Consider the following 14,189-nt stretch of genomic DNA (forward strand, 5'->3'; position numbering starts at 1 on the left):
TCCAGAAACAAAATAATTTATTTACATTGAAGTTTTAATCAAATTGAGGAAAAGGAAATTAAGATTCCAGACTTCCATTGCATGACTGTATTGCTGCTGATGTGGAAAAACATTATAGAATTCTTATACAAGTGTACCCCACAAAAAAGTGCCCTCAATTCTTTATTAAACTATTTTTCTTAAAACATGTTACATATTTTGTATTCTTTCCCAAAACATGTACAAGTGGAGAATGGGACGATATACACCTGCCACCCCGGATAAAGAAAGGCTCTGAACACAAGAACAGGCACAAGAAGAGGTTAAAAGGGTTTCCTAACCTTTCAGTGCAGTTCAACTCTACACTCCATTTAACCAAGCTTACCATGGCCAGAAACTGACCATTCAAATGGATTCCCAGCGTTTCTATGATATCTAGGACATACAGATGTATCGATGAACCTCTTTATAGTGTTTGTGAGAATGGTTTAACGCTAGGGTTTCTAGTGGTTCCTGGACTGCGGCTGAGAAGCACCAAAGCTCTAAAACCAATATTGACAGACGGACTGGAAGGGGAAGGTGGAGGAGGAGCGAGATGGAGGAGGAGGGAGATGGAGAAGGGGGGAGATGGAGAAGGGGGGAGATGGAGAAGGGGGGAGATGGAGGAGGAGGGAGATGGAGGAGGAGCGAGATGGAGGAGGCGGGAGGTGGAGGAGGAGCGAGATGGAGAAGAGGGGAGTTGGAGGAGGAGCGAGATGGAGGAGGAGCGAGCTGGAGGAGGAGCGAGCTGGAGGAGGAGCGAGCTGGAGGAGGAGTGAGATGGAGGAGGAGCGAGATGGAGGAGGAGCGAGATGGAGGAGGAGCGAGATGGAGGAGGAGCAAGGTGGAGGAGGAGTGAGATGGAGGAGGAGCAAGGTGGAGGAGGAGCGAGATGGAGAAGGGGGAAGGTGGAGGAGGAGCGAGGTGAAGGAGGGGGGAGGTGGAGGAGGGGGGAGGTGGAGGAGGAGCGAGATGGAGGAGGGGGGAGGTGGAGGAGGAGCGAGATGGAGGAGGAGCGAGATGGAGGAGGAGCGAGAGGTGGGTTCGGGGGAATAAAGTGGACATGTCCATCGGTGGCAAAGAGAAGGAGAGAGTTGGGCGGGAGAAAGTAATATTAACAGACAGGGCCTGGGAGGAGGAGGAGAAGGAGGAGGGGAAGGTTGGGGGAGAGGAGATATGGGCGGTCCATTTGAGGCAGAGAGCAGGAGTGTAGGAGAGTGTTCTTCAGTACTTCTTAAACTCCACGTCGTCAGGAGGGCTCATCTCTACCGTTCTCTTCCCGACGTCTGTCCAGTTGGTGCTCAGGACTGTACCACCCGACTCCATCTACAGGGGGAGGAGAGGAGAGTCAGTGACACTCACTGTGTACTGCTAAAACAAAAACCTCTTTCTCAGTTTCTCCCTCTCGTGGTGTGTGTGTGTGTGTGTGTGTGTGTGTGTGTGTGTGTGTGTGTGTGTATACTCACGAAGGATTTGTTCATGGCCCGTTTGACCTCGTCAGTGCCATCACAGTAGATTTGTTGAAAGAGTTTGTTGAGCGCTGCATCTCCCTCCAGCTTCTCCTTCTTCTCCTCCTCACTGATGTCCCCCACCACCTTGTCCCAGTTACGGCTGGAGGCAGACGACGACGGGTACTGGTCTACACAGGAACACACACACACATTAAAAAGGTTTTCAGTACCACAAACCAGTTCTGAATTTGTTATATGTTAGTGTAAGGGAGAGCGCGCAAAGGTGAAGAGAGTGTGTGTGCGTGTGTGTGTGACGGAGAGGAACTGACTGGGGATGAAGTGTTTGATGATGGGCTCCTGTCCCTCTCCCTCCAGCTTCTCCCACCTGATCCCCTCTGTCTTCTGCATCTTGACCTCCACCTGAGAGGGAAGGACGGAAGAGAGAGAGGGGGGGGGACAGAAAGAGAGAGAGGACAGAAAGAGAGAGAAAGGACAGAAAGAGAGAGAGAGAGGACAAAGAGAGGGGGGGGGGGGCAGAAAGAGAGGGGGGGACAGAAAAGAGAGAGGGGGGAACAGAAAGAGAGAGGGGGGGACAGAAAAGAGAGAGAGGGGGGGACAGAAAAGAGAGAGAGAGGGGGGGACAGAAAGAGAGAGAGAGGACAAAGAGAGAGAGAGGACAGAAAGAGAGAGGACAAAGAGAGAGAGAGAGGACAAAGAGAGAGAGAGAGGACAGAAAGAGAGAGAGGACAGAAAGAGAGAGAGGACATAAAGTGAGCGAGAGGACAGAAAGAAAGAGGACAAAGAGAGAGAGGACAGAAAGAGAGAGAGAGGACAGAAAGAGAGAGAGAGGACAGAAAGAGAGAGAGAGGACAGAGAGAGAGAGGGGGGGCAGAAAGAGAGAGAGGGGGGACAGAAAGAGAGAGAGGGGGGACAGAAAGAGAGAGAGAGGGGGGGACAGAAAGAGAGAGAGAGGGGGGGACAGAAAGAGAGGGGGGGGGCAGAAAGAGAGGGGGGGACAAAGAGAGAGAGAGAGAGGACAAAGAGAGAGGACAGAAAGAGAGAGGACAGAAAGAGAGAGAGGACAGAAAGAGGACAAAGAGAGAGAGAGGACAAAGAGAGAGAGGACAGAAAGAGAGAGAGAGGAGGGAGAAAGAGAATGAGAGAGGGGGTAGAGAGAGCAAGAGAAGCAGATATATCTTTAGTTATTGTTACGTCTAAATAGGGCTCAACACAGAAGATCAGAAGATGGTAGCTCAGACAGAGCCCACCAGTCTCTTTTAGCGGTGTGATCAGCTCACGACAGACACACAGGGATATGCGGGGGCACAGCCCATGCCCAGATCTTCCAGACAGAGCGCTAACGAGACATCTGTCAGATTGAGGGGCCGGAATGTGTGTGATCAGCACAGCTCAATATACTGGTGTGTGTGGGTGAGAGCTATAAGTCTGTCCATCACAGCGGCAGGAGCACACATTTTGGGACAGATCATTAAATCCGAGAAGAAAGGAGACAAGAAGATGAGAGGAGAGCAGCCACCACCCACACCCACTGAGCTGCAGTGACAGGCCAATACCAGTGGGATATGCAATCTGCTGAGTTGTCCAGTACCCCCCGTCATCTTAGGTGTGTGTGTGTGTAGGTTTATTTGTGTGTAGGTTTGTGTGTAAGTATGTGTGTGTGTGTGTGTGTGTGTGTGAGCAGAGAGAGGGAGAGCGTGTCTGTTCAGAGACGGTCTGATAGAGTAGGGGATGCGCTGGCATGTCGACGCAATTAAATAACATTTCTGCTCGGCTGGGAGATGGGACTTTTCATTCATGAAGGTGTCAGGAGTAGACGCCAGAGCATCAGAGGACACACACGCAGACAAGAGCACTGATTACAGAGCTAATAGAGGAGCTCAACACTAAGCCAATACTAAACTACTAGGACAGAATGGTACACAACATATACACAAAAATATGTGGACAAATTAGTGCATTCGGCTATTTCAGCCACACCCGTTGCTGACAGGTGTATAAAATCGAGCACACCGCCATGCAATCTCCATAGACAAACAGTGGCAGTAGAATGGCCCGTACTGAAGAGCTCAGTGACTTTCAAGGTGGCACCGTCATAAGATGCCCCTTTTGCAACAAGTCAGTTTGTCAAATTTCTGCCCTGCTAGAGCTGCCCCGGTCAACTGTAAGTGCTGTTATTGTGAAGAGGAAACTTCTAGGAGCAACAACGGATCAGCCGCGAAGTGGTAGGTCACAGAATCTCACAGAACGGGACTGCCGAGTCCTGAAGCGCATAGCACAAAAAAATTGTCTGTCCACTCACTACCAAGTTCCAATCTGCCTCTGGAAGCAACGTCAGCACAATAACTGTTTGTTTGGAGCTTCATGAAATGGGTTTCCATGGCTGAGCAGACACACACAAGCCTAAGATCACCATGCGCAATGCCAAACGTCGGCTGGAGTGGTGTAAAGCTCGCCGCCATTGGACTCTGGAGCAGTTTGATGGAGTGATGAATCACGCTTCACCATCTGGCAGTCCAACAGACAAATCTGGGTTTGGCGGATGCCAGGAGAACGCGACCTGCCCGAATGCATAGTGCCAACTGTAAAGTTTGGTGGAAGAGGAATAATGGTCTAGGGCTGTTTTTCATGATTCGGGCTAGGCCCCTTAGTTCCAGTGAAGGGAAATCTTAACGCTACAGCATACAATGACATTCCAGACGATTCTGTGCTTTCAACTTTGTGGCAACAGTTTGGGGAAGGCCCTTTCCTGTTTCAGCCTTGCAATGCCCCCATGCACAAAGCGAGGTCAATACAGAAGTGGTTTGTTGAGATCGGTGTGGGAGAACTTGACTGGCTGCACAGAGCCCTGACCTCAACCCCATCGAACACCTTTGGGGTGAATTAGAACGCAGACTGCGATCTAGGCCTAAACACCCAACATCAGTGCCCGACCTCACTAATGCTCTTGTAGCTGAATGGAAGCAAGTCCCCGCAGCAATGTTCCAACATCTAGTGGAAAGCCTTCCCAGAAAAGTGGAGGCTGTTATAGCAGCAAAGGGGGGAACAACTCCATATTAATGCCCATGATTCTGGAATGAGATGTACGACAAGCAGGTGTCCACATACACTACATGACCAAAAGTATCTCAAATATTAGGACTGACTGACCCATGATCAACTGCTGTCCACATGCAACCTCCATGGCCACCATGGATATGATTTGTCCCTGGTGGTAATCTATGAACATCTTGAAAAACCATCTGGCTTTATGGCCACACATGTACTCTTACATTTCCACCCGGTACAGCCAGAAGAGGACTGGCCACCCCTAGGAACCTGGTTCCTCTCTAGGTTTATTCCTAGGTTACTGCCTTTCTAGGGAGTTTTTCCTGGCCACTGTGCTTCTGCATTGCTGGTTCTTTGGGGTTTTAGGCTGGGTACCTGTTATGCACTGTGTGACAACAATTTTGTGACACCAAAGGGCTATATACAGTGGGGGAAAAAAGTATTTAGTCAGCCACCAATTGTGCAAGTTCTCCCACTTAAAAAGATGAGAGAGGCCTGTAATTTTCATCATAGGTACACGTCAACTATGACAGACAAAATGAGAAAAACTATTCCAGAAAATCACATTGTAGGATTTTTAATGAATTTATTAGCAAATTATGGTGGAAAATAAGTATTTGGTCAATAACAAAAGTTTCTCAATACTTTGTTATATACCCTTTGTTGGCAACGACACAGGTCAAACGTTTTCTGTAAGTCTTCACAAGGTTTTCACACACTGTTGCTGGTATTTTGGCCCATTCCTCCATGCAGATCTCCTCTAGAGCAGTGATGTTTTGGGGCTGTCGCTGGGCAACACAGACTTTCAACTCCCTCCAAAGATTTTCTATTGGGTTCAGGTCTGGAGACTGGCTAGGCCACTCCAGGACCTTGAAATGCTTCTTACGAAGCCACTCCTTCGTTGCCCGGGCGGTGTGTTTGGGATCATTGTCATGCTGAAAGACGCAGCCACGTTTCATCTTCAATGCCCTTGCTGATGGAAGGAGGTTTTCACTCAAAATCTCACGATACATGGCCCCATTCATTCTTTCCTTTACACGGATCAGTCGTCCTGGTCCCTTTGCAGAAAAACAGCCCCAAAGCATGATGTTTCCACCCCAATGCTTCACAGTAGGTATGGTGTTCTTTGGATGCAACTCAGCATTCTTTGTCCTCCAAATACGACGAGTTGAGTTTTTACCAAAAAGTTATATTTTGGTTTCATCTGACCATATGACATTCTCCCAATCCTCTTCTGGATCATCCAAATGGACTCTAGCAAACTTCAGACGGGCCTGGACATGTACTGGCTTAAGCAGGGGGACACCTCTGGCACTGCAGGATTTGAGTCCCTGGCGGCGTAGTGTGTTACTGATGGTAGGCTTTGTTACTTTGGTCCCAGCTCTCTGCAGGTCATTCACTAGGTCCCCCCGTGTGGTTCTGGGATTTTTGCTCACCGTTCTTGTGATCATTTTGACCCCACGGGGTGAGATCTTGCGTGGAGCCCCAGATCGAGGGAGATTATCAGTGGTCTTGCATGTCTTCCATTTCCTAATTATTGCTCCCACAGTTGATTTCTTCAAACCAAGCTGCTTACCTATTGCAGATTCAGTCTTCCCAGCTTGGTGCAGGTCTACAATTTTGTTTCTGGTGTCCTTTGACAGCTCTTTGGTCTTGGCCATAGAGGAGTTTGGAGTGTGACTGTTTGAGGTTGTGGACAGGTGTCTTTTATACTGATAACAAGTTCAAACAGGTGCCATTAATACAGGTAACGAGTGGAGGACAGAGGAGCCTCTTAAAGAAGAAGTTACAGGTCTGTGAGAGCCAAAAATCTTGCTTGTTTTAGGTGACCAAATACTTATTTTCCACCATAATTTGCAAATAAATTCATTAAAAATCCTACAATGTGATTTTCTTGAAAAAAAATACTCAATTTGTCTGTCATAGTTGACGTGTACCTATGATGAAAATTACAGGCCTCTCTCATCTTTTTAAGTGGGAGAACTTGCACAATTGGTGGCTGACTAAATACTTTTTTCCCCCACTGTAAAATACATTTGATTGATTGATGGAACCCTCCACTTTGACCTTCAATGTTCTTCATTGTATATTTGGGTCATTCCACCTCAAAAAGCACAAGAGGAGTATGCCAACCGCAAGCTCAGATTGTTCAGTAATTGTTTCTGTTATTAGAAACAGATAAGATTAGCATTCCTGCAACATTTTGTTTAAATATAATTTGGTCATTTTAATTTATAGGATTCATATAATACTCAATTCACGCCAATCTGAAAGCGCAAACCACCACATTCAACCATGCCAAGGTGACTGGGAATATGGCAGAATACAAACAGTGTAGCTACTCACTCCGCAAGGCAATTAAACTGGCAAAACATCAGTATAGAGACAAAGTGGAGTCGCAATTCAACGGCTCAGACACGAGACGTATGTGGCAGGGTCTACAGGCATTCACGGACCACAAAAGGAAAACCAGCCACATCGCCGACACCGACGTCTCGCTTCCAGACAAGCTAAACACCTTCTTCGCCCACTTTGAGGATAACACAGTGCCACTGACGAGGCCCACTACCAAGGACTGTGGCCTCTCCTTCTCCGTGGCCGACGTGATTAAGACATTTAAGCATGTTAACCTCCGCAATGCTGCCGGCCCAGACGGCATCCCTAGCCGCGTCCTCAGAGCATGCGACATGTTTATGGACATATTTAATCTCTCCCTTTCCCAGTCTGCTGTTCTGACGTGCTTCAAGATGGCCACCATTGTTCCTGTACCCAAGAAAGCAAAGGTAACTGAACTAAATGACTATAGCCCTGTAGCACTCACCTCTGTCATCATGAAGTGCTTTGAGAGACTAGTCAAGGATCATATCACCTCTACCTTACCTGTCACCCTAGACCCACTTCAATTTGCTTACCGCCCCAATAGATCCACAGACGATGCAATCGCCATCACACTGCACACTGTCCTATCCCATCTGGACAAGAGGAATACCTATGTAAGAATGCTGTTCATTGACTATAGCTCAGCATTCAACACCATAGTACCCTCCAAGCTCATCATCAAGCTCAAGGCCCTGGGTCTGAACCCCACCCTGTGCGACTGGGTCCTGGACTTCCTGACGTGCCGCCCCCCCAGGTGGTGAAGGTAGGAAACAATATCTTAACTTCTCTGATCCTCAACACTGGGGCCCCACAAGGGTGCGTGCTTAGCCCCCTCCTGTACTCCCTGTTCACCCATGACTGCGTGGCCAAGCACGCCTCCAACTCACTCATCAAGTTTGCAGAAGACACAACAGTAGTAGGCTTGATTATCAACAATGACGAGACAGCCTACAGGGAGGAGGTGAGGGCTCTGGGAGTGTGGTGCCAGGAAAATAACCTCTTACTCAACGTCAACAAAACAAAGGAGATGATCGTGGACTTCAGGAAACAGCAGAGGTTGCACCCCCCTATCCACATCGACGGGACCGCAGTGGAGAAGGTGGAAAGCTTCAAGTTCCTTGGCGTACACATCACCGACAAACTGAAATGGTCCACCCACACAGACAGTGTGGTGAAGAAGGCGCAACAGGGCCTCTTCAACCTCAGGAGGCTGAAGAAATTCGGATTGGCACCTAAAACCCTCACAAACTTTTACAGATGCAGAATTGAGAGCATCCTGTCGGGCTGTATCACCACCTGGTACGGCAACTGCACCGCCCGCAACCGCAGGGCTCTCCAGAGGGTGGTGCGGTCTGCCGAACGCATTATCGGGGGCAAACTACCCACCCTCTAAGACACATACAACACCCGATGTCACAGGAAGGCCAAAAAGATCATCAAGGACATCAACCACCCGAGCCACTGCCTGTTCACCCCGCTAGCATCCAGAAGGCGAGGTCAGTACAGATGCATCAAAGCTGGGACCAACAGAATGAAAAACAGCTTCTATCTCAAGGCCATCAGACTTAAATAGCCATCACTAGCACATTAGAGGCTGCTGCTGCCTATTGAAATCACTGGCCACCAAGAAATGGAACACTAGTCACTTTAATTATGTTTACAGTCACTTTAATAATGTTTACATATCTTGCACTACTCATCTCATATGTATATACTGCATTCTATTCTATAATATTCTACTGTATCTTAGTCCATGCCGCTCTGTCATTGCTTGTCCATATATGTACATTTTCTTAAATTCCATTTCTTACTAGTTTTGTGTGTATTAGGTATATGTTGTGAAATTGTTAGATATTACATGTTAGATATTACTGCACTGTCGGAGCTAGAAGCACAAGCATTTCGCTACACCCGCTATAACATCTGCTAAACACGTGCCTAACATCTTATTTGGAGCAAACTCTTTATAACTATGTGTTAGACATGAGGAATCCAAAGAAAAGGTCAAAAGCCACCCACGGACCCCCCACACCAATAACGAGTATAAAGGATCAGTTCTCTATGTCTGACAAGTAATATGGAGCTGTGGCCTATTGTCATGTGAATTTCTATCTCTAATTCGACCTAAGCTTGAATCATTACCAGAGGTTGTAAAGCTCTGGTTTTAATCATCAATGATTCAAGGTCCACAATCCACAAGTAATTATCGGTAAATTTATTCATGGAGAGCTCTGCTCAAAAACACAAATACCCTGTTTTTTATACTCCTTGACAAACAAAGACACTATGCTCCTCCCACCTTTAGGTGGCTTTCTTAAACAGTTCCCGCCTTCCCCCTTGAATGGTTAGTAACGCCCCCTCTGTTAGTGGGTTGACACTACATGATAATTCTAACATTTATACTGTGTTTGGGGTGAAATTCTTTAGTCATTATTCTTAAAATCCAAATTAATCTAACACCTATGTAATATTTTCCCAGTGAATTTGGTGATGTCTTTTTCCCTCTGTTCAGAGAAATTAGTAATTGATGTTGTTAGGTTTATGCCAAATCAAATGGTATTTGTCACATGCTTCGTAAAACAGGTGTAGACTAACAGTGACATGCTTACTTATAGGATCTATCCCAACAATGCAAAAACAAATTAGAGAAATATACTGAACAAAAATAAATGCAACATGTAATTTTCCATACACACAAAAAGCTTAATTCTCTCAAATGTTGTGCACAAATTTGATTACATCCCTGTTAGTGAGCATTTCTTCTTTGCCAAGATAATCCATCCACCTGACAGGTGTGGCATATCAAGAAGATGATTAAACAGCACGATCATTACACAGGTGCACCTTGTGCTGGGGACAAAAAAAAGCTACTAAAGAATGTTCAGTTTTGTCACACAATACAATGCCACAGATGTCTCAAGTTTTGAGGGAGCGTGCAATTGGCATGCTGACAGCAGGAATGTCCACCAGATAATTTAATGTTAATTTCTCTACCATAAGCCACCTCCAACGTCATTTTAGAGAATTTGGCAGTACATCCAACCGGCCTCACAAGCGCAGACCACGCGTAATCACGCCAGTCCAGGACCTCCACATCCGGCTTTTTCACCTGCGGGATTGTCTGAGACCAGCCACCCGGACAGCTGATGAAACTGTGGGTTTGCACAACTGAATAATTTCTGCACAAACTGTCAGATACCATCTCACGGAAGCTCATCTGCGTGCTCGTCGTCCTCACCAGGGTCTTGACCTGATTGCAGTTCGAAGTCGTAACAGACTTCAGTGGGCAAATCCTCACCTTCGATGGCCACTGGCACACTGGAGAAGTGTACTCTTCATGGATGAAAACCGGTTTCAACTGTACCAGGCAGATGGCTGACAATGTGTATGGCGTGCTATGGGCGAGCGGTTTTCTGATGTCAACGTTGTGAACAGAGTGCCCCATGGTGGCGCTGGGGTTATGGTATGGGCAGGCATAAGCTACAGACAACGAAGACAATTGCATTTTATTGATGGCAATTTGAACGTACAACTTGAATACCGTGACGAGATCCTGAGGCTCATTATCGTGCCACTCATCTGCCATCATCACCTCATGTTTCAGCATGATATTGCACGGCCCCATGTCGCAAAGATCTGTACACAATTCCTGGAAGCTGAAAATGTCCCAGTTCTTCCATGGCCTGCATACTCAGACATGTCACCCTTGAGCATATTTGGGATGCTCTGGATGTGTATGACAGCATGTTCCAGTTACCGCCAATACCCAGCAACTTCCCACAGCCATTGAAGAGGAGTGGGACAACACGCCACAGGCCACAATCAACAGCCTGATCAACTCTATGTGAAGGAGATGTGTCACGCTGCATTAGGCAAATAGTGGTCACACCAGATACTGACTAGTTTTCTGCTCCCGCCCCTACCTTTAAAAAAAGTTATCTATGACCAAGAGATGCATATCTCTATTCCCAGTCAAGTGAAATCAATAGATTAGGGCCTAATGAATTTATTTCAATTGACAGATTTTCTTATATGAACTGTAACTCAGTAAAATATTTGAAATTGTTGCATGTTGCGTTTATATTTTTGTTCAGTGTAGTTAGAAAGAAATGGAAGAAAAAATAAATACAAATAACACGAGAAATAAATATAAAAATAATAATACAAGGAATAAATACACAATGAGTAACGATAACTTGGCTATATACACGGGGTACCAGTACCGAGTCGATGTGCAGGGGTACGAGGTAATTGAGGTAGATATGTACAGTACCAGTCAAAGGTTTGGACACACCTACTCAGTCCAGGGTTTTTCTTTATTTTTTAAAACTATTTTCTACATTGTAGAATAATAGTGAAGACATCAAAACTATGAAATAACACATACGGAATCATGTAGTAACCAAAAAAGTGCTAAACATATCAAAATATATTTGATATTTTTGATTCTTCAAAGTAGCCACCCTTTGCCTTGATGACAGCTTTGCACACTCTTGGCATTCTCTCAACCAGTTTCACCTGGAATGCTTTTCCAACAGTCTTGAAGGAGTTCCTACATATGCTGAGCATTTGTTGGCTGCTTTTCCTTCACTCTGTGGTCCAACTCATCCCAAACCATCCCAATTGGGTTGAGGTCGGGTGATTGTGGAGGCCAGGTCATCTTATGCAGCACTTCATCACTCTCCTTCTTGGTCAATTCTAAATAAATCACAGACGGTGTCACCAGCAAAGCACCCCCACACCACCTCCTCCATGCTTCACGGTGGGAACCACACGTGGAGATCATCCGCTCACCGACTCATGTTTCTTCCTTTAGTAGTGGCTTCTTTGCAGCAATTCGACCATGAAGGCCTGATTCACGCAGTCTCCTCTGAACAGTTGATGTTGAGATGTGTCTGTTAATTGAACTCTGTGAAGCATTTATTTGGGCTGCAATTTCTGAGGCTGGTAACTCGAATGAACTTATCCTCTGCAGCAGAGGTAACTCTGGGTCTTCCTTTCCTGTGGCGGTCATCATGATAGCCAGTTTCATCATAGCGCTTGATGGTTCTTGTGACTGCACTTGAAGATAACGTCAAAGTTCTTGAAATTTTCCGGATTGACTGACCTTCATGTCTTAAAGTAATGATGGACTGTCGTTTCTCTTTGCTTATTTGAGCTGTTCTTGCCATAATATGGACATGGTCTTTTACCAAATAAGGCTATCTTCTGTATACCACCACTACCTTGTCACAACACAACTGATTGGCTCAAACGCATTAAGGAAAGAAATTCCACAAATTAACTTTAAAAAGGCACACCTGTTAATAGAAATGTATTCCAGGTGACTACCTCATGAAGCTGGTTAAGAGAATGCCAAGAGGGTGCAAAGCTGTCATCAAGGCAAAGGGTGGCTACTTTGAAGAATTGAAAATATAAAATATATTTTGATTTGTTTAACGCTTTTTTGGTTACTACATGATTCCATATGTGTTATTTCATAGTTATTCTACAATGTAAAAAATAGTAAAAATAAAGAAAAACCTTTGAATGAGTAGGTGTGTCCAAACTTTTGACTGGTACTGTACATATAGGTATGGATAAATTGAATAGGCAACGAGATAAGATAATAAACAGTAACAGCAGCGTATGTGATGAGTGAAAAGAGATTAGTGCAAAAAGGATAAATGCAGATATTCCGGGTAGCTATTGGTTAACTATGACTAACTATTTAGTAGTCTTGTAGCTTGGGGGTAGAAGCTGTTCAGGGTCCTGTTGGTTCCAGACTTTGTGCATCGGTACCGCTTGCCGTGTGGTAGCAGAGAGAACAGTCTATGATTTGGGTGGCTGGAGCCTTTGACAATTTCTAGGGCCTTCCTCTGACACCGCCTGGTATAGAGGTCCTGGATGCCAGGGAGCTCGACCCCAGTGATGTACTGGGCCATACGCACTACCCTGTGCAGCACCTTGCGGTCGGATGCCAAATAGTTGCCATACCAAGCGGTGATGTAGCCAGTCAAGATGCTCTCAATGGTGCAGCTGTAGAACTTTGAGGATCTGAGGGCCCATGCTGAATCTTTTCAGCCTCCTGAGTGGGAAGAGGCCTTGTCGTGCCCTCTTCCGACTGTGTTGATATGTGTGGACCATGATAGTTCCTTAGTGATGTGGACACCGAGGAACTTGAAGCTCTCGACCTGTTCCACAATAGCCCTGTCGATGTGGATGGGGCATGCTTGGCCCTCCATTTCCTGTAGTCCACGATCAGCTCCTTTGTCTTGCTGACGTTGAGGGAGATTGTTGTCCTGGCACCACACTGACAGGTGTCTGACCATCTCCCTGTAGGCGGTCTCATCGTCGTCGGTGATCAGGCCTACCACCATCGTGTCGTCTGCAAAGTTAATGATGCTGTTGGAGTCATGTGCCGCCACGCAATCGTTTTGTAGCACAAATCCAATGCAAGTCAATGGTACCTATCTTAGCATTTTCATGCTTCATGTCCAATTCACAATGTATTTAAAATGTATTGTATAACTCAATGATGGTTTGCATATGAAGCGCGGAAATGCTAATATAGGTACCATTGACTTGTGCCACACATTGGATTTGTGCCACAAATGCTAAAAAGTTAGCATTTGAAACAGTGGCAAGGTAAACACCACAAAATCATTGGTTGCTGTCATACCTTGGCCAGGAAACCAACATGTCATTTTGTAATTTGGGTGAACTATCCCTTTCACAGGGGGTGGGGGGTATTAAAAACACCTGGAACAGCACCATCTATTGGTCAGAACATGGTAATATCAGGATGTAGGATGGGACATACATCTAACTTCAATGACCAATTTCTCAACAAACAAAAAACAAAACAAAAATTCACTGAGATTACATTACGTAGGATGAAGAAACAATTACTCCAACCCGCAGCTCCATGCTACTTGTCAGACATGGAGAACTGATACTGTATACTCGTTGTTGGGGTGGGATTAGCGTGGGGGGGTTCGCGGGTGGCTTTTGACCATTTATTTTCTCGATTCCTCATGTCTTACTCATTGTTAGAAAAAAGTTTGGTCCAAATCAGATGTTAGGTACTATATTTATTGAATATTATATGAATCCTACAAATTAAAATTGCCAATTTGGGGGCAATCAATTAGCTTAATTTATTAGAAATAAAATTATATTTCAACAAAATAATGTTGCAGGAATGCTAATATTATCAGTTTCAAACAACAGAAATGATGTTAGAACGATCTGAGATGGTGGGTGTCATGGCTTGCTGAAATGACATGGAATGAC

At 45.6% G+C, this 14,189-nt stretch overlaps 1 protein-coding gene across 1 annotated transcript; it reads right to left on the reverse strand.

Moving 5' to 3' along the window:
* LOC311116545 (protein SGT1 homolog) lies at positions 1 to 1,919 on the reverse strand. The gene is made up of 3 exons (XM_084191627.1): positions 1,799 to 1,919; positions 1,485 to 1,657; positions 1 to 1,344 (listed from the first exon to the last, which is right to left on the reverse strand). The coding sequence occupies exons 1-3, from the start codon at positions 1,875 to 1,877 to the stop codon at positions 1,243 to 1,245; spliced, it is 354 nt and encodes a 117-aa protein (XP_084047753.1). The 5' UTR covers positions 1,878 to 1,919; the 3' UTR covers positions 1 to 1,242.
* Between the last annotated feature and the right edge of the window lie 12,270 nt (positions 1,920 to 14,189).

Source organism: Coregonus lavaretus (genome assembly GCF_964263955.1).
Source record: "Coregonus lavaretus genome assembly, contig: HAP1_SCAFFOLD_5703, whole genome shotgun sequence".
NCBI classification, from domain to species: domain Eukaryota; kingdom Metazoa; phylum Chordata; class Actinopteri; order Salmoniformes; family Salmonidae; genus Coregonus; species Coregonus lavaretus.